Genomic DNA, 19,392 nt, shown 5'->3' with positions numbered 1-19,392 from the left:
TAGATGGGGAATGTTCCCAACAGAGGGCAGGAGTTTCCTCGACATTTTCTTAAAGTGTACATGAGAGTGATAAAATTAAGAAGCAGCATGAAGGTAATGAGGAAACTGATTTTAGTAACTGACATTAAGACTTAGAGATTTGATGGTGAACTTGGAGCTTTAAAGGAACCAGGCCAATTTTCCCACTTCTGACTTATTTCTGTATTACTGATATATTCATAGTCTGTATTCTGAAAATTGTAGTTAGGGGCAGGGGAGTGACAGAAAATGTGCATCCTTTTGTGCCACATTTGTTCTTCCTCAGTGATTTTCATGTTGATACGCTTCATGATACTTATCATGAAGCTTATTCTGTCAGCACCAAGATCAATCTATTATTTGATAAAGTAACACTGGAGTTGCCCCTCCTATTTAGTTCACCAGAACGGAACACTTAGGAATTCAAATGTGGATAAAATTTGAAGGGGTATGAAACCAGATATGGCATTGCCTCCAACCTGCTGAAAATCATCTCAGTCTATGTTTGTCCACAAATTCAGTGTCTAAGCTCTGTCTAGGCACTGGTGTTTAAAGGACTGAAATATTTTCAACATTTCCAAAATTGTTTTGGAGTTTGGAATAAGCGCTTTGAAATTTGTTCTGGAGTCGGCCAGTGTAGAATTTGTATCCCAAATGTTCCACATTCTGAGAGACTTTGGCAAAGTTGTTTGTTCTCTTAGAGGCTCAGTCTTTCATCTATAAAATAAGGACAATAATAGTTACTCATCTTAGAGGACTGTTGAAATAATTTGCAATAACATATATAAAGCTCATAATTTTGAATACTACAAATGATTATTGTTATTGGTGGCATGTTAATAATATTAATCATATTCACATCCTTTCCAAATAATTTTACATTATAAAAGTCTTGGCTGGGCGCAGTGGCTCACGCCTGTAATCCCAGCACTTTGGGAGGCCGAGGTGAGTGGATCACCTGAGGTCAGGAGTTCGAGACCAGCCTGGCCAACATGGTGAAACTCCATCTATACTAAAAACACAAAAATTAGCTGGGTGTGGTGGCGCCTGCCTGTAATCCCAGCTACTCGGGAGGCTGAGGCAGGAGAATCACTCGAACCTGGAAAGTGGAGGTCGCAGTGAGCTGAGATTGCGCCACTGTACTCCAGCCCGGGTGACAGAGAGAGACTCTGTCTCAAAAAAAAAAAAAAAAAAAACTTATAGCTCTAGGTACATATTATATTAATGAAATGTAACTCATTTTATGGAATGTTTGCCCTTCTGAAGGTAGGAAATGTTCCCAGAAGTGTTACATAATGATCTTTGGCTTGAAGTCTCAAGAAAAACTACACTGTCATGCAGGTAGCTCGTATGTTGACACAACAAGGCCCTCTGAGGAGCTGGAAGTGAGTCAACAGGTCATACTCTGAAACCTCCACATTTCCCTATGCCCCTTGTCAGAATGCCAATCCCTCTCCAGGAAAGCAAAAGCCTGATGAAATCTTATGTCAGATTAGATGCACAAAAATGTTGCAGTAAGCCTGACCCTTGGGGACAGAATAAGGAGGCATAACAAGATCAGAACACCTGGTAAATATGATACCAATGATATATTGTGTTTCACCCTCTAGGACAAGCATGACTTTCAGGACTCTGTGAGAATAACGTTGGACTTTAATCTTACCGATCCAGAAAATGGGCCTGTTCTTGATGATTCTCTACCGAACTCAGTACATGAATATGTAAGTCGGATTTCTTTAAAATGCAAAATACCAACTTGTGAATATTTTAGTGTCACTAGTAAATTGTGTTTTTTCACTACTCTGCATTGATCACAAAGAAAGAACAACCAACTGGAAGAAAGAAAAAAAAGGCAAGCAGGTTTTATTCCTAGTCAGGAATGGAGAAAGAGTGAGCTCTTGCTCTAAAGACCTCCTTCTCCTCAAGCTGTGAAAACCTGGGGAATTTTAAGGAGTTAGATGTGGGACAGGGAGGTATATGTAAGCATGTCCACAGAGAAACGCCAGATATACAAGTACAGATCATAAACATGCTTCCTTATACAACATATGTTCAAGAAATTGTGGCCATTTTCTTCTACGGCAGGGACTTTAGCCCTATAATGACATGTTAATGATCTAAAGGTAACAAGGAGTTGCTGGTTCTTGTTTGCTCCATTTTCTCAATGGCTTTATCTTCCTCTGGTAATTGGCAAAGGGTCCTGAAGCTCTCAGGCCATCTGCAGTTGTTTTTCAGAAAGCTTACCTACCAATAAATAGAACAGAAAAAAAAAAAAAAAAAAAAAAAAAAAACTGCTTAAAAAAATGCACTTTCTCTACTCTCTACTGTGTAACAAAATAATGAACTTTCTCAAAATAATGAACAAAATAATGAACTCTCTACTGTGTAACAAAATAATGAACAAAATATGCTGTTTAAGAAAATAATGAACTTTCTCAGCCATATCTCCAGGTTTGCCCTGGTAACATTAGGAAAATCTTGAAACACATGCACACATAACCCTAAATCAATTTGAAATGTTTTAAAAAAGAATTAGGCTTTTCTGGACTTTTCCCAATCCTTCTAATTTCCTATTGTTGGAGTTTAAGAAAACTAATAAATGACACTCATTGGAGTTTAAGAAAACTAATAGATGACACTCATTTTCACTTCGCTTGAATTTAGGACCAATGGAAAGAAATCTCCCCTGTTATTCTAATTAGCACTGGATTGCAGTATATGGTTTAGGTATAAAGACAGTCGTCACACTGAAGCGTTGACTTGGACCACGGATAACCACCTACATCATCAGCAGTGCTGATCCATCTCTGTCCTTCTTCATGGAGCCCACCTTGTAAAACTTGTCAGATGGAGTAGAGCCAAATGTGTGCTTCCTGTGGGTACACAGCTGCTCTGAGAATAGAAACGAGAGAAGGGGACTGAGTTGTGTTCACTTAGTTCCTGTTCCCAAAGGTAGAGTCCATGTGCCACCCCTGAGAGTGAGTGAGGGGAGAGAAGAGGGAGGGTGTCACTAGTGTGGCTCCGGTGGAGGAGACGTTAGGGATGGGGAATTCTTTTTCCCCATACACCTCTCTTCCACTCTCTCTTCCTTCCTACCAGATATATTGATTATCTTATACACACCAGGCGTTGGAACTTACCGTCTAACACTGGAAACAGGTATTAAGTAGTAATTAGAGTGTATGCTATGGAGGAGGATTTCAGAGCTCTACAGGAACTTCCACCTAGGCTGGGAAGTCAGGAGAGCCCTCCTGAAGTTGTGCCATTTCAGTGGAGCCCTGAAGGGTAGGGCGATTTCCACCCTATTTAGGGGAGTTTGGGGAGCAGAGGGGATGCTAAGTGTGAAAGTCCTGAGCATGAAGGGAACAATGACACTCGCTAGTGTGACTGACACTAAAGAGCAAGAAAGGAGGGGATGTGAGGTGAGGCTGGAGATAAAGGCAGGGGCCATGTCATTGGGGACTTGGTGCCACTGCACAAATTCTAAACTTTTGAAAGAGCAGCGCGGTGTTTTGAAGCTTTTTATTTGGTTCAATCACGGGAGAGGATGCAGCAGAGTGAAGAGTGGTTGGAGGGAAACAGGTGGATGTGGGAGCCCAGTGGGAAGCTATTACTTTAGTTCGGGGAGGAAATGAGAATGCTTGGGCGAGAGATGGTGGTGGGAATGCAAAAGCAAGAAAGGATTGGAGAGATATTTAGAAGAGGAGTAGAATGGACAGGGCTTGGTGAGTTACTTATGGTGGTGGTGGAGAGGCTGTCAGTGAAGAAGAATCAAGTGAAACGCCTAGATTTGTGGCTTGACCGTTTTCCACCCTCTCAACTGAGCTTTATGACGTTCCTAAGTATTTGATTGATTTTAAGAGAAAAATCTCATAATTAGAGTTGAATAGATTTAGATCTTGCAGTACTTGACTTTGTATTTCAAAACTGCCCTTCCCTGGTAGACAAAAGCCAGTACAAAGCACCCATGAAAATTGTTCATTCTTAAAAGGATTAGCACAATTTACATTCGTAAGTAAATGTTTATTCTTCTCCCCTTTAAATTATAGGGATAAATATAAAATCCCTTAAGATTTTTGCAGGGAAATTTTCTTTATGAGTTGCTTAACTTACTTTGGCTGTATGCCATTTTTGTTACACAAATTGATGGGTAATTTTCAATAATGCGTAGCTAAATTTTGAAAAATTCTTTCCTGTCATCATTTCAGATTCCTTTTGCCAAAGATTGTGGAAACAAGGAAAAATGTATCTCGGACCTCAGCCTGCATGTAGCCACCACAGAAAAGGACCTGCTAATTGTCCGGTCCCAGAATGATAAGTTCAATGTTAGCCTCACAATCAAAAATACAAAGGACAGTGCCTACAACACCAGGACAATAGTGCATTATTCTCCAAATCTAGTTTTTTCAGGAATTGAGGTAAACTTTTAGTTTTTCATTTATTTATTCTCTTAACAGTCATTTACCGAGCCTACTTTTCATGCTACTGAGATAATTGCTTTTATTAGATTGATTTTAAAAGAATAGAAGGAATTTTTTACATTAGTCCTCACCAATGGTGTAAGTATTAAGCTTTTTAAAAAAGTTTTGTTTATTCAAATTGTATGCCTTTTCTTAGATTCTGTATGAGGAAAGGATAGCTCATGTATAAAAATTGTATGTTTTATAAAATCCTGAAACCACTGAAACTGAAACGGAGTCAAGGAAAACAACAACAATAAAAGCCAAAACAGTTTAACAGAGGTACAGAGAGTTCCCTCTGTGTTGAGCAAAACAATTTTACCTGCAGGAAAATCAAGATGTCATATATCCCTTTCTATGCAAAGTCCTTACTTTGGCAAGATACTTGTATTAAATAACTGTGTCTTATTGATTCGTAACAGAAGTTTCTTTTATTATGTTGGCAAAAAAACTATATTAATCTGTGTAAGATGCTATATCAGAGGTAATCAGCGTTTCCAAATTTGAACTTTGCTTTTAATTCTGATCTCCAAATGAATCCAACTGAGTTAAAATTTTGTGTATATTTATATTAATTAATATTACATACAATTCATATTAAAAACAATGCACTCATTAATATTATATGTAGTATTAAAACACTATTGTCTACTTTCTGTAAACTCAGATTTCACGGACATTTCTCTCTATCTATTAGAATGTCACTTAGAGACATGATGACTAAGACAAACCTAAAAATAATGTCCTGTATTACTATATTTTGGATTCAATTAAGAATATTAATTATAGGCTGGGCACAGTGGCTCATGCCTGTAATCCCAGCACTTTGGGAGACTGAGGCGGGCGGATCATGAAGTCAGGAGATTGAGACCATCCAGGCTAACACGGTGAAACCCCCTCTCTACTAAAAATACAAAAAATTAGCAAGGCATGGTGTCATGCGCCTGTAGTCCCAGCTACTCGGGAGGCTGAGGCAGGAGAATTGCTTGAACCTGGGAGGCGGAGGTTTCAGTGAGCCGAGATTGCTCCACTGCACTCCAGCCTGGGTGACAGAGAGAGAACAAGACTGTGTCTCAAAAAATAATAATAATTATTAAAATTATAAATATAAATGTACAAAGTAATCTTGGGGAAAATATTACCACAAATTTAGTCTCTATTAAGAACTATTGCCTATATCCTCCTTAGCTGATTTAATGGCCTGGCAGAGAGGCATAGCTAAAAATCTGACAATGCATCTCTTCTGTGTATATTAACAATAACGGTAATAACGATGGCAACCATTTATTGAGTCACATCACGTTTTAGGCCCTGTTCTAAGGATTTCACTTATTTAATTTTAATTAATTATTTTGTAAGTAGATATGACTGTACTGCAGAGATGCGAAGCTAAAACCTTTTTTTCCTGTTTTAACATTCTTGTAATTGCATTTTACAATTGATAACATGTCTATTTACCTGACAGTGTTATTTTTCCTTCTTATGGGTATGTAAAAATAATGGCGTATCTCATGTTCAATGGCATTTTAAATTGCACAAAATAGAGTATGTGACTAAACCACTTGAAAGAAAATCAGTCCGAGAGAGGTGAGGAATCTTAACAAGGATAAAGCTAACATTGGTGCAGTCAGGGTTTAAATTCTGGTGGTCATGGGTCAGAGCCTAAGCTCTTATCCACTGCACTAAACTCCTCCAATGACTGACATTCAATGAAGGCTGCTCTGTGCCAGTCTTGGGTGTGTGGATTATTTTATGCAGCCACCGCAATCACCCTGTGAGGGGGGTGCTATTAGTACTTCCATTTTAAAACTGAAGATGTAGGCAGGATTGTGAGATATGCTTTGTCTTTCAGGCACCCACAAGTGGTGTTTTAGAATTTCCATGAGTGTAGAACAGCTGGTCCCAGAATTCTGTGCCTCTTTCAGCTAAATCAAGACAAAAATATTGGCAAGGCAGTCACCAAGACACATCTGGGAAAATTCTGAAAGAACACGTTTCAGTATTTCAGCTGCTTGTCCGCTCTGATTCTGTTTACTTTCTCTTCCTAGGCTATCCAAAAAGACAGTTGTGAATCCAATCATAATATCACATGTAAAGTTGGATATCCCTTCCTGAGAAAAGGAGAGATGGTGAGCAGATTATACAAAATACATGTGGAAATTGAATATGAAAAGTAGTATGTGCAAAGGCAAACATATAAATCCTTCCAATGGTAGTTTAGGATAATACAGATGAAAAATGTTCAGTTCAAAATTGTGACAGATTGGAATATGCTATGGTCGGAATGTTTGTGCCCCAACAAAATTCGTATGTTAATACTTAATCCCCAATGTGATAGTAGTAAAAGATGAGGCCTTTAGGAAGTCATTAGGTCCAGAGGGTGGAGCTCCCATAAGGGATTAGTGCCCTCATAAGAGAGGCTTGAGGGAGACTGCTCATCCCTTCTACCATTCGAGAACACATAGCAGGTACCATCTATAAGAACTGGGTGTTTCCAGACACTGAATCTGTTGGTGCCTTGATCTTGGACTTCCCAACCCTCAGAACTGTGAGAAAAATATTTCTGTTATTTATAAATTGCCTGGTATAAGGTATTTTGTACAAGGTATAAGGTACACAATACGTTATACCAGGCAATTTATAAATAACAGAAACATATTGTAACAACCTTGTAACACTTCTCACACAGGCAAACTCAAACACCAAGACAAGATTTAAAGTTTATACTATGTAACATATCTAATTTATATTAGATAACATATCTCATAAAATGGAGCTGGGAGATTCTGTTATTGGAGTCTCCTAGGTAGTAGGTGTCTCTGGCCTTCAAGAAAAAGAATGCTTCAAATAGATTGGTGTAGAACTTAATTCAGAAATTCTCCTTCCATCTCTCTCTTTTTAAAAACCAATTGCCTTATTGAGATATAATTCATGTAGCATAGAGTTCACTCATTCAAAGTGTGTATTTCATTGGATTTTAGTACATTCACCAAATTACAAATTGTACAGTCATTATGACAATTGAGTTTAGAACATTTTCACACACCACAAAGAAACCACATATGCATTGGCAGTCACTCTGATTTTCCTCAACAGCCTTTCTCCCAATCCCAGGCAACCACTAATCTACTTTCTTTTTCTATGGAATGAATTTAGTTTCCAAATATTAATTGACTTTTATTTGCAGTTCTAGAATCAGGCAACACCTTATTCTGTAAAATAAAATGAGTGATGGAAGAGCTGAGGAGAGGATGTTGGCTTTACAGACAGAAAAGGTCTAAAGAAAGCAGAAACAGAACGAAAAGTTGATTGGTCATTTCAAAGTTATTTTCCTTGTAAAAGTGAAAGTAGAGGGGATTTTCTTATCATGCTGTCTGAAACTGGCTTGACTGGGGATTTGATGATTATCTCTCACTTTCCTCATCTCTCAAAAATTCAGACAAGTGATTCAATTTCGGCTTTATGGTGTGGAATTTAAGCATTATTTAGTCTGTTGGGCCTAGAGCAAGAGCTCAGTCCAAACCAGTGACCTCCTAGACATTTTATTTAACATGTTTCTTAGTCTATTCTGGCTGCTATAACTAAATACTGTAAACTGAGTAGCTTATAAACCAGAAGTTTATTTCTCACAGTTCTGGAAGCTGGGAAGTCCAAGGTAAATGCACTGATAGATCCAGTGTCTGGTGAGGGCCCATTTCATGCTTCATAGAAGACGTCTTTTCAATGCATCCTCAGATAGCAGAAGCAGGGAGGCAGCTTCCTGAGTCCCCTATTACAAGGGTACTCATCCCACTCATGCAGGCTCTGCCCTTATGATCTCATCAGCTGCCCAAAGGCCCCATCACCTAATATCATCACATTGGTGTTTAGGTTTCAACACATGAATTTTGAGGGGAAACATTCACATCATAGCAATATGTAAAACATGGTACACATTCACATTGAAAAAAGTGTATATTATATATTATTCTATTTTTGAGATACAATAACGTTTCATTTTATAAGACAATGTTTCTCAAATAACTTCATAATTTGAGTTTAGGTAATGTCATTTGGGAAATTGAATATTTTAGTCAAAGTAAACAATTTCTTATCTGTTACTAAAGACTTATTTTTATTTTATAGGTAACTTTCAAAATATTGTTTCAATTTAACACATCCTATCTCTTGGAAAATGTGACCATTTATTTAAATGCAACAAGGTGGGTTTACATGTGTATAAATATACGTATATGAATGTATATCGCTGCTTCTGTGTATTTTGAATATTTTGCTCTATAAACTCACTGACAGTTTCTTCCAGGTTGTAGGAGATCAGTAGAAGCAGAAGGCAATTAGCCACTTTGCTTCACAAAAACACCCTTATGAATAATTAGTAAAATAAAGAAATTTTCATTTAATTCACCTAACTAGATTCACCTAACTAGATTAAATCAATGAGCTATAGAAGATACCATAATCACATATCATTTATATCTGCCAAATTGCATTTAAATTCATAAAAAATTTACTGATAATGTAAAAACTTTCACTGACTGCCCATCGAGGTCAAATGAATCATTAGATGGACTTAAAGTTTTGTGATATCCTTTTGTAATTTAATATACTTTATTCAAATCAGTCAGAACTTCTGAAAGGTATCATAGAACACACAGAATAACAACAGCAAAGGCCCAATAAGGAAAGTGAAATAGTGGTCTTTCTTCCAATTGTATTTATCCACTGACCTGTCTCCAGTCAGATGGTGTCTTTTACTGTTTTATTCACAGTGACTAGCATTGTGCCTGCCATATTATAATCACTACATAGATGTAGACTAAATGAATAAATTGGAGAAATGAATTAATGGATTAATTAATTCTGTATGTTAAGTCAACTCAACAAACATTTATTTGACAACTATTATGCACAAGATATTGAATCAGTCACTGATATTGAATTAGTCACTGTAAGGAATATAAAAATTACATAAGGTAAGTATTACAGTAGGGGGTTGAGACCAGTATAAAATTATTGTAACCTGGGATAGAATAAAAACAATCCATTATAGAGATATAAAGCTGTGTCAGAAAATTACTGGAAGCTGAAATAATATCTACTTGGCAATGGGAACCCAAGAAAGCTTTATCAAGGAAATTATAATTGGGAAAGACGTTGAAGGGTAGACAGCCTTTCACAGAGAGGTCAGTGAATAGCACTAGGTGGAGCATTTCAGGCAAAATATATAGCTTAATTAAAAAGGTTATCAATTTTAGCTGAAATATAAAGAATACATAAAGTAGCAATGAAAATAAGCAGGAAGTGTGCATTCTATCATATTACGCTAGGCACTGAATGTCAGTCAAGGTATTATTTCTGAATTGAACAGACTGTGAAAAGCCAGTAAAGTTTCTGAGAGGTAAAGTCATCTGTACAGAGCTGCTGCTTATGGAGACTGATTTAGGAAGGCTCTGTGTGGAATGGGTGAGAGAAAAGGGGACCATTCACGCTAAGAGCTGAGTCACACAAATACCTATAATCCAAGGCAGCATGCTTGCTTTCTCTGTCCTGCTGCTTCTGAGCCACTTTACACATTTGGGAATAACCAGAGTCATTAAAAAGTACTCTTATGCCCATTCTGTGAGACAATATGTTAGGTGCTTGGTCAGTTGGCGGAGGGGTATGTGTGATAGTAATAATGAAAGCTAACACTGAATATTTCCTATGTCCTAGGCACAGTCTTAAGCACTTTATACTTATTACTCATTTAATCATCATTTATTACTCATTTAATATCCCATTTTATAGATGAAGAAACCAAGGCAAAGACAGATAAGTAATTTGACCAACATGTACCAGTGTCCAAGAACAATCCCATTCTCTGGCCCCGGAGCCAGTGTTCATTACTCATTGTATCATCTGTATGTGCTTTCTAATACGAGGAAGTATGTATATGTGTGTATACACATATATACATGTGTTTACATAATATATAATTAAAGTGATAACCAAAGTCAAAGGAATAAATCAGTGCTTAACAAATAATATGATCATCAAGTACTTAGTATAGAAAGACTATTAAAGAAGAAAACAAAAGATTTTAGATTTACTCTCAGCTGTGTGACCCTAATCACTTATCTTTGCTAAGTCCTCATCTGTGATAAATAAGAATCACCTGGGGGTAGATATGTGGTTAAAAACAAAAATTCCTGGGCCCCAAGTTGGAACCTCTACATCCACATTTCTAAGGGAAGCCCAGTAATCTCTGTATTTTAACAATTAAATCCAGGGATTCTCATCATTATTGTCATAAAATTTTGAAAAACGTAAGTCAGTGTGATTGTCAACTCTAGTTGCACATCAGAATCAACTTGGGAACTTTCAACCATACCAATCATTTCTGATCTCCTTCTTCACCCCAATTTAAAAAATAATTAAAAATTATACTCTTAGATGCTTTTATTTAGTTGCCAGGACAAGCTTCTCTTTCAAACACTTAGAAATATCTCTAAATAGTCAAGATTTTAATGGTTTGTCTGAATGTGCTGTGTATTTTCTAGCGACAGTGAAGAACCTCCTGAAACCCTTTCTGATAATGTAGTAAACATTTCTATCCCGGTAAAATATGAAGTTGGACTACAGTTTTACAGGTAAGAGAAAACTGCATTTTTATGTTGATGCCTTTCTATTAACCCAGTGGTTCTGAAAAGTGTGGTCCCTGGCTGTCCAAGGGCATCAGCATCTCCTGGAAACTTGTTAGGCAAATTCTCTGGCCCCACCCGAAACCTACCGAATCAGAAACTCGGAGGACGGGGTTAAACAGGCCTTCCAGGTAATTCTCATGCATCCTAATGCATAACCCAAAATGTTAGGTGTTAGTGATTCCAGATTGCATTCGCTGTCCAGCATTAACTCCTGAATGCAAGTTGAAGACCCAAAAATCCTACACAAAACGCAGTATTTTCTTAGAGGCCACCAGCATATTTCTTGGTCATTGTTCTCATCCTGTGGAAGCTGATCAGTCTTCTCAATCTGGACACACAAGATTAAAGCATTTCTCATTGATAAGAACTGTTTATTTCTTCCACCATTCATAAACCATTCTTTCTCTTAAGAACGTCTTATCTATCCAAACACAAACCATGTTAACAAACTTTCTCTCTATAATTTTCCCTGCTTAAGCAGAACTCTAAGCTTTTGCTAAATAAACATGTGCAATGTATATATAAAGTATAAGAATCATTGGCAAGTTGGTTTATTCTAAAAGTCTTATCATTTTATTAATTTTTTAATAATGGTGGCTAACATTTATTGAGCCTTTGTGTTCTGTCTTATCTGATCCTCATGATAATGCTATGGTTCAAATACAACTGCTATCTCCATTTTCCAGTTGAAGAATTTGAGGTTCAGAGAGGCTAATTTACCCAAGGTTATATATTCAGGAAGTGTTAGTTTAAACCATTTCACATGCTTTTTTTTTTTTTTCTTTTAATTTGAAAACTATTTTAAATTGACACATAACAATTGTACATACTTATAAGGTGCTTGGAGATGTTGTGATGCACGTAATATATAGCAATTAAATAGGGTAATTAGAACATGCATCATCTCAAACATTTATCTTTTTTTGCATTGGGAACATTCAATATCTTCCTTCTGGCTTTATTTATTATCTATGGCACTCTCTCTGTACTAACTGGAGACTACAAAAATGGCATGATTATAGGATATACATATAGATTGTGCTAATATTTCTCAGCCTTTAAATCCTGTTGGCTGTTTTCTATTTTTCTGTATGCACTTCTATTGATGCACTGACTTTTCCCCGAGAGTTTTCCATTTACTTAAAATCAAATTTTGGCAAACACTTAAAAATATTTTTGTCTTCCCTTGACTGAAGTGCTGCTTAAAAACATGCTATTTTACTCTACCAAGTTCATCCAAAGAAGATGGTGACTGTGTGGAGAAGATTGAACTTTTAAGTTTAGCAGTAAATATAGGACTTTAAATTATGAAATGGCAAAAATTTTAAATCTATTTATAATTCAGCATTACATTTTAACTTCATTTTTCAGTAGGTATAAATGGTATTAGTGAATTGATGGAAATTTTTCACTTGTTAACAATGAAATTTTAACTTTTAAAACTCGTATTCTAGCATTTTGGGGACAAATAAGCATCAGTGACTATTGAACTAAATTATATAGTCCTTTTCACTCTCCTCAAAGATTTAATTTTAGCTTTCAAGGTGAATGAATTCCCCTGTGATTTTAAATCCCTACAAATATTTTTGTGGAATTACATGATATGGAGAAAGAAAATAATGAAGCCAAATAAAAGTTAAACTTTATTATGTTTTATTTTTCTTCTTCTAATTAATTCTTTTAAGCTCTGCAAGTGAATACCACATTTCAATTGCTGCCAATGAGACAGTCCCTGAAGTTATTAATTCTACGGAGGACATTGGAAATGAAATTAATATCTTCTACCTGGTAAGAAATTACCTCTAAAATAGTATTCTAATGGAGTTATTTGTAAATATATAAATTAAAGTATTAACAGATGCATAAAAACATGTTCCTTCAATGTTTAGTCTCTATATTCCAGCATATTTTCTTTATAATTTCATAAATATAAATATAAGCATATTATATATAATTATAATTTTCCATTTATGTTTTTCTTTGTAATTCCACTGAATGTTTAAATTTGTGATAATTATATTTTCAAATCAATTTAGAGATCTAAGTCTCTAATTTCCTCAAAATGACATACCATTAGAATGGCTTTCTAGAAAAAAATATAAACTATGGAACTAGATAGATGCTACCAGTAAACCTGTAGACTTTACTTGCATTATTTTTCCAGTTTGACTGAAAAAAGTACGTTTTCATTAATTATGACTATATCAGAAATTTGTCATCACAATTGTCTTGGCAAATTTTTTTACGCAACAAATAAATATGTATCATGTTCTCCTTATTGTTGCCTTTCACATGCATTGCACTATCAATCACTCATGTTGGTACTACCACCTCCTTAAGTGATGCTTTCTATTACGTTTATTTTTCCTTTTAAATCCTTCATAACAAACTCTTCCTAACCACTATGGCAAACAATCATGGAATTTTATTTTAGGTAATGGCTAGTTACTGACACGGACTCAAGTTAAAATTACTCAAAGAAAAAAGAGAACACAATTCAAATAATGGATTAAATATGTATTCAAAAGTATGAGATAATGCAACAAAATTATAAATGAAAATATCCTCAATCCCTTTGGGAATTGCCAACCCCCAAAAAAAGTTATCTCACAAAATATAAATAAGCACATACTCCCAAGATTAATTTCGTTTTTTAAAATTTGTACTCTTTGCTAGAATTCCTACGACAAGATATACCCTGGAAATTAGTATAAATGCCAATCACTCTACTGGATTCTAGGATAGATTTTTGGAATTCAGGCTTATCAGATTTCTCCAGCCCCATTCACTTTCCCTGAACTCGAAAATTCAGCAAAAAAAGAAAGAAAACAAAAAGACTTTGTTGTAGATCTTTATATATTGTAACTTATTAGGGTCCAGATTTGAAATAGGTACTCTCTCTTATTAAAGTGTTGATATGAATTACATTGCTAGGAATATTCCTGATCACAAAACTTTGTGTGTATCTCCAATTATTTTGCTGAAGTAAATTCTAGAATTGGAATAACGGAGTTTTTTAAAAGAACTTTTTTTAAGGTGAAACTCAGTAAGTTTACTGCTAGAAATTTTCCCTAGGAAATTTTTGGTGATAGAAACAAAGATTTCAGGGATGTTCTTAACAATGTTATTTATAGTAGTTTAAAAACTAATTATATGGGCACAATCTAAACACTTAACACAATGAAATTACTTAAATTATCATATATTTAGTGAAGAGATTATCATATATTCAATGGAAAGACTTTATGTATTTTTTTTTCTTTTTTTTTTTTTCATTATACTTTAAGTCCTAGGGTACATGTGCACAAGGTGCAGGTTTGTTACATATGTATACTTGTGCCATGTTGCTGTGCTGCACCCATTAACTCGTCATTTACATTAGGTATATTTCCTAATGCTATCCCTCCCCCTTCCCCCTCCCCACAATAGGCCCTGGTGTGTGATGTTCCCTTTCCTGTGTCCAAGTGATCTCATTGTTCAATTCCCACCTATCAGTAAGAACATGCGGTGTTTGGTTTTCTGTTCTTGCGATAGTTTGCTGAGAATGATGGTTTCCAACTGCATCCAAGTCCCTACAAAGGACATGAACTCATCCTTTTTTATGGCTGCATAGTATTCCATGGTATACATGTGCCACATTTTCTTAATCCAGTCTGTCACTGATGGACATTTGGGTTGATTCCAAGTCTTTGCTATTGTGAATAGTGCCACAATAAACATACGTGTGCATATGTCTTTATAGCAGCATGACTTATAATCCTTTGGGTATATCCCCAGTAATGGGATGGCTGGGTCAAATGGTATTTCTAGTTCTAGTTCCTTGAGGAATCGCCACACTGTTTTCCACAACGGTTGAACTAGTTTACAGTCCCACCAACTACTTTATGTAATATTTTGGAAGGCACATTTTGGTGTAAGAAACCATAATGCTGCTATTTACTAGCTTTGTGATCTTAGAAGTTCTTAATTTTCATTCCAACCTTCTTACCTCATAGAAAAAACAAAGATAATAAGAGGATCTGCTTCCTGGAGTTGTTAACAGGGTTAAAGGCAATAATGCGTATAAGAAGATGAGCACAGTGTGTGGCACATAGTCAACAATATTGATATTGTGGTTGTTATGAACAATCATATTCTCAATAAACTTATACATTTAAAGGAAAATGCTATAGCATAATACATTTTACAGACAGGGTACGAAACTTTGTATTTTATTGTGATATAAATTTTATAAATATGCATATATGTAAATAGTAAAGACAGGTAACATACACTAAAATGGTACCAAGGTAGTTGAAGTATAGGAAACTTTTATCTTCTGTTTATTTTCAGTATTTTCCAATGTTTCTACAAGGAACATATTTTAATAAAAAAAAAATGGTAATTACGGAACACAGGATTTCTGACTGAATATCAGGAAACAGAATGTGACTGGAAATCAGGAAGATAAAAGTTAGGGAGCATGTTTAAAGGTCCAGGCGCAGCTAGTCAGAAACCCCCGGAATTCCAGGACTAAAGGATGTATTTAATCTTTACCAACCCAGGAAATTGCTTCAGATCTGAGGAGCTATCAGTCTGGAAGGCTCAGTTGGGTAGATCACTGGCTTTCCTTGCATCTGTCTATGTAGATCAAGGGGTTCCCTACCCAGGTAAAGATGCTGCACAGGGATGCCGTAAGCTTCGGGCCTGCAGATTATGCTTCAGCAGTGGGAAGGGGACCACTGCACCTGGTTGTCCCAGTTCAGTTGCACCTTCTAAGCAGGCAAAGACCTCTGGATAGTGAGTTCAGTTTCCTGTTGAACTTCATCCTGCCCACATTTTCCTCTGAGCTATACTCACTACTGGTAGCAGAACATGACGCTAAGTGGAAATTTTGGGTTAGTGGATAAAATCGAATGGAGACAATTAATCTGACTCTCATAAAACCAGATTATCAACAGCCAGTGGCACAGCAGCCCTAGCTGGGGGTAGAATTGTGAAGGGGAGCAGATGGGAGTCTGGTTTGCCTGTATAGTGGTGGCACATCCCATCTAGCCAGGATTAGAGATGATTTATGGGTTTAGGGAATTATGTCAAACTGGGTAAAGGCAACCAAAAATCTAAATTGTTCCATGGTCCTCCCTTCTTTCCAGTTTCAAAAAGACTGGTATGTTAAAAAAAAAAAAAAATGAGCATGACAAGAACATAGTAACAGATAAAAACTTCCAATTCTGTTTTTCTATTAATCCCAGGTCTATTAAGAGAATGGGGGATGGAGGAACAATATTATTATAGCTGATATATACAGCTACTGATCGTTAAGTGTCCATATTTTCTTGCTAGCTGAATTATGCCAATTCTCTGTACAGCACCATAAAGGATCTACATTCGTTTGGGGATTCAAAATATTACACAACTTACTTCATCAGCTAGAAAACAAAGTCCTACATAAGACAGAAAGAATTCTATTAAAAGAGGAAGAAAGATTACATTTCCATTTTTTTCTTGTAGATTAGAAAAAGTGGATCTTTTCCAATGCCAGAACTTAAGCTGTCAATTTCATTCCCCAACATGACATCAAATGGTTATCCTGTGCTGTACCCAACTGGATTGTCATCTTCTGATGTAAGTCATGCGTGCCTTGGAATTATGTCATTACTGTTATCTTTTCCACTTTATGTTTAAGCCTTTTGTTCGGCATGATACTTGTAATAAAGAGTTTTACCGAAGTAACATGGACAGGTATTGAGATAATTAAAAGCAAATACTAATAGATGTATTATTCCCTAGGGCTGCTGTAACAAATTATCACAAATCAAGTGACTTAACACAACACAAATTTATCCTTTCACAGTTCTGGAGTCCAGAAGTCCAAAATCAAGGTGTTGACAGTGTTAATTCCCTCTGAAGGCTCAAGAGAGACTCTTTTTCATGCTGTTTTCTTAGCTTCTGGTGACAGCTGGCAACCCTAAGCATTCCTTGGCTTGCGGCAGCATAACTCCTATCTCTGCCTGTGTCTTCACATGGCCTTCTCTGTGTTTCTGTGTGTTCTCCTTCTCTCTTTGGGTTTCTGCACACTCGTCATTAGATTTAGGGTCCACCCTAAATCCAGTGATCTCATCCGGAGATCCTTAATATAATTATGTCTGCAAAGACCCTATTTCCAAGTAAAGTCACATTTACTAGTTCTAGGAGGATTTAGGTGTATCTTTGGGAACCACTGTTCAATCCACTAGAGCAGATTTTAGATAATTCATTGTTATGAAATGTTTGTTACCCTTTTCCTTGGTTTGTGGTAATCAAACAACTCTATAAAGTGGCTTCTTAATTATGCCTAAGCATGCACATCTGCAAACAAAATAGTATAATTGTATTTACTCACATCCCAAATAATAGCAACATTGCACCCCCTTTATATTTTTAGCATTGAATGAGACTATATGATAGTTCATTATGGTTTAGTGTCTAAAACAAAAAAATCACCGTAAGTATTGAATTAATGTGTGCATGATTTCAGAATTTGAAAATCTGTCTTTTCATGCATTTTTAAAAGTATTCTCAGAAATCAAGAAATAGCAACAGTGCTAATTGGCTTGTGACCACTTAAATGTTTTCCTAAGGGCAAAGAAAAAATAAGCCTCTGGAATTTCCCTCTAATCCAAAAAGGCAGGTTTGTGAAAATCCAGAAGAGAAAAAAAAATATTGTACTTTTCCTACTGCTTAGGAAACTTTAATCTTATTAACTTTTATCAAGGGTATAGGGAGTACTGGGGAAGCAAAAGGTTTACTAGGTTAAGTCTAGAACCAGCTGTCTTATAAACATAGGATTTAAACATAATATGTTAACATCTATCGGGTTGTCTGCTTACGTCTTCCTCCTGTGTAGACTGAGTGTCTTATCCTTGGTGTGTAGGGAATCAAAAGTACTGTTGGATGAATACGTAAGTACAGATGAAGGTCCCTCTCTTTTCAATTGTTTCATGAGCCATAATATTGAGCAAGTATTTTTGTTGTTTTTGTTTCCTTCTTTTTTTTTTTTTTTTTTTTTTTTTTTTCTGAGACAGTCTCTCTCTGTCACCCAGCCTGGAGTGCAGTGGCACGATCTTAGCTCACTGCAACCTCCGCCTCCCATGTCCAAATGATTCTCCTGCCTCAGCCTCCGAAGTAGCTGGGACTACAGGTGCTCACCACCACACCCAACTAATTTTTGTGTTTTAGCAGAGATGGGGGGGTCTCACAATGTTGGCCAGGCTGGTCTCAAACTCCTGACCTCAGGTGATCCACCCGCCTCAGCCTCCCAAAGTGCTAGGATTACAGATGTGAGCCACCATGTCTGGCAATTGTTTTTGTTTTTATCAGTAGAATTTTAAATATTTTTCTCTCTCTGTAGTATAGAATTCATAAGCTTATCTTTGATTAAAGTAATAAATTAATGAATGTATTAATCATGTAATAGTAACTTCTATTAGCATTCTCTCTTTTCCATAACAACCTCACTAGTGTCCATTACAATTCAAGAGTAGCATGGTAACAATACATATTATCTTGGGGTGGATATATATTATGTATGGCTGGTGCACAACAACCTTTTCCATACAGCACACTTACAAAGATGGATCTTTAATATATGGCAATGACTGTCATTCACAGATTCTTCACACTACTGCTGCAAGTCATTTTTTCCTCTGATATCTGGCATTGTCTAATAAATGTAATATTTTCATTTCTAGAATGCAAACTGTAGACCCCATATCTTTGAGGATCCTTTCAGTATAGACTCTGGAAAGAAAATGACTACATCAACTGACCATCTGAAACAAGGCACAATTCTGGTAAATTAAGACAAGTGCTATTTTTACCTTTTGCTTTCCAAATGAGTAAAATTGATATCAATCTAGAAAAACCATCTGAAGTATTTAAATATAGTATATTTGATAAAATGGCAAGAATACTGATATGTATCTCTGGACATTTAAACAGGACTGCAATCCATGTAAATTTGCTACCATCACATGTAATCTCACTCCTTCTGACATGAGCCAAGTGAATGTTTCACTTATCTTGTGGAAACCAACTTTTATAAAAGTAAGTAACTACATTGTTCTATGCACTGATTGAATAATATCAATACATATTCATTTACCACTTAGAATATGCAAGGCACTATGCTGCTGTTGGAAAGAATGTGAGACTGGAAGTCTAAGAGGATGTGACCAAGCCCCAGCTCTACTTAACCAGCTATGTGTACCTCA

The 19,392-nt window shown here is 36.1% G+C and overlaps 1 protein-coding gene across 1 annotated transcript in view; it reads left to right on the top strand.

The window, feature by feature from the left end:
* Window positions 1-19,392, top strand: part of ITGA1 (integrin subunit alpha 1) — a 173,541-nt gene that overhangs the window by 137,576 nt on the left and 16,573 nt on the right. Inside the window, exons 18-26 of the mRNA XM_007972149.3 lie at window positions 1,629-1,739; window positions 4,227-4,436; window positions 6,527-6,607; window positions 8,604-8,680; window positions 11,018-11,107; window positions 12,847-12,949; window positions 16,652-16,765; window positions 18,871-18,972; window positions 19,121-19,225. Coding sequence (XP_007970340.3) covers window positions 1,629-1,739; window positions 4,227-4,436; window positions 6,527-6,607; window positions 8,604-8,680; window positions 11,018-11,107; window positions 12,847-12,949; window positions 16,652-16,765; window positions 18,871-18,972; window positions 19,121-19,225 — 993 coding nt within the window. The remainder of the gene's footprint in view (window positions 1-1,628; window positions 1,740-4,226; window positions 4,437-6,526; window positions 6,608-8,603; window positions 8,681-11,017; window positions 11,108-12,846; window positions 12,950-16,651; window positions 16,766-18,870; window positions 18,973-19,120; window positions 19,226-19,392) is intronic.

This window comes from Chlorocebus sabaeus, chromosome 4, assembly GCF_047675955.1.
Source record: "Chlorocebus sabaeus isolate Y175 chromosome 4, mChlSab1.0.hap1, whole genome shotgun sequence".
NCBI lineage: Eukaryota > Metazoa > Chordata > Mammalia > Primates > Cercopithecidae > Chlorocebus > Chlorocebus sabaeus.
Note: the sequence above shows the minus strand (reverse complement) of the source record. Positions and strands in the feature narration are given on the sequence as shown.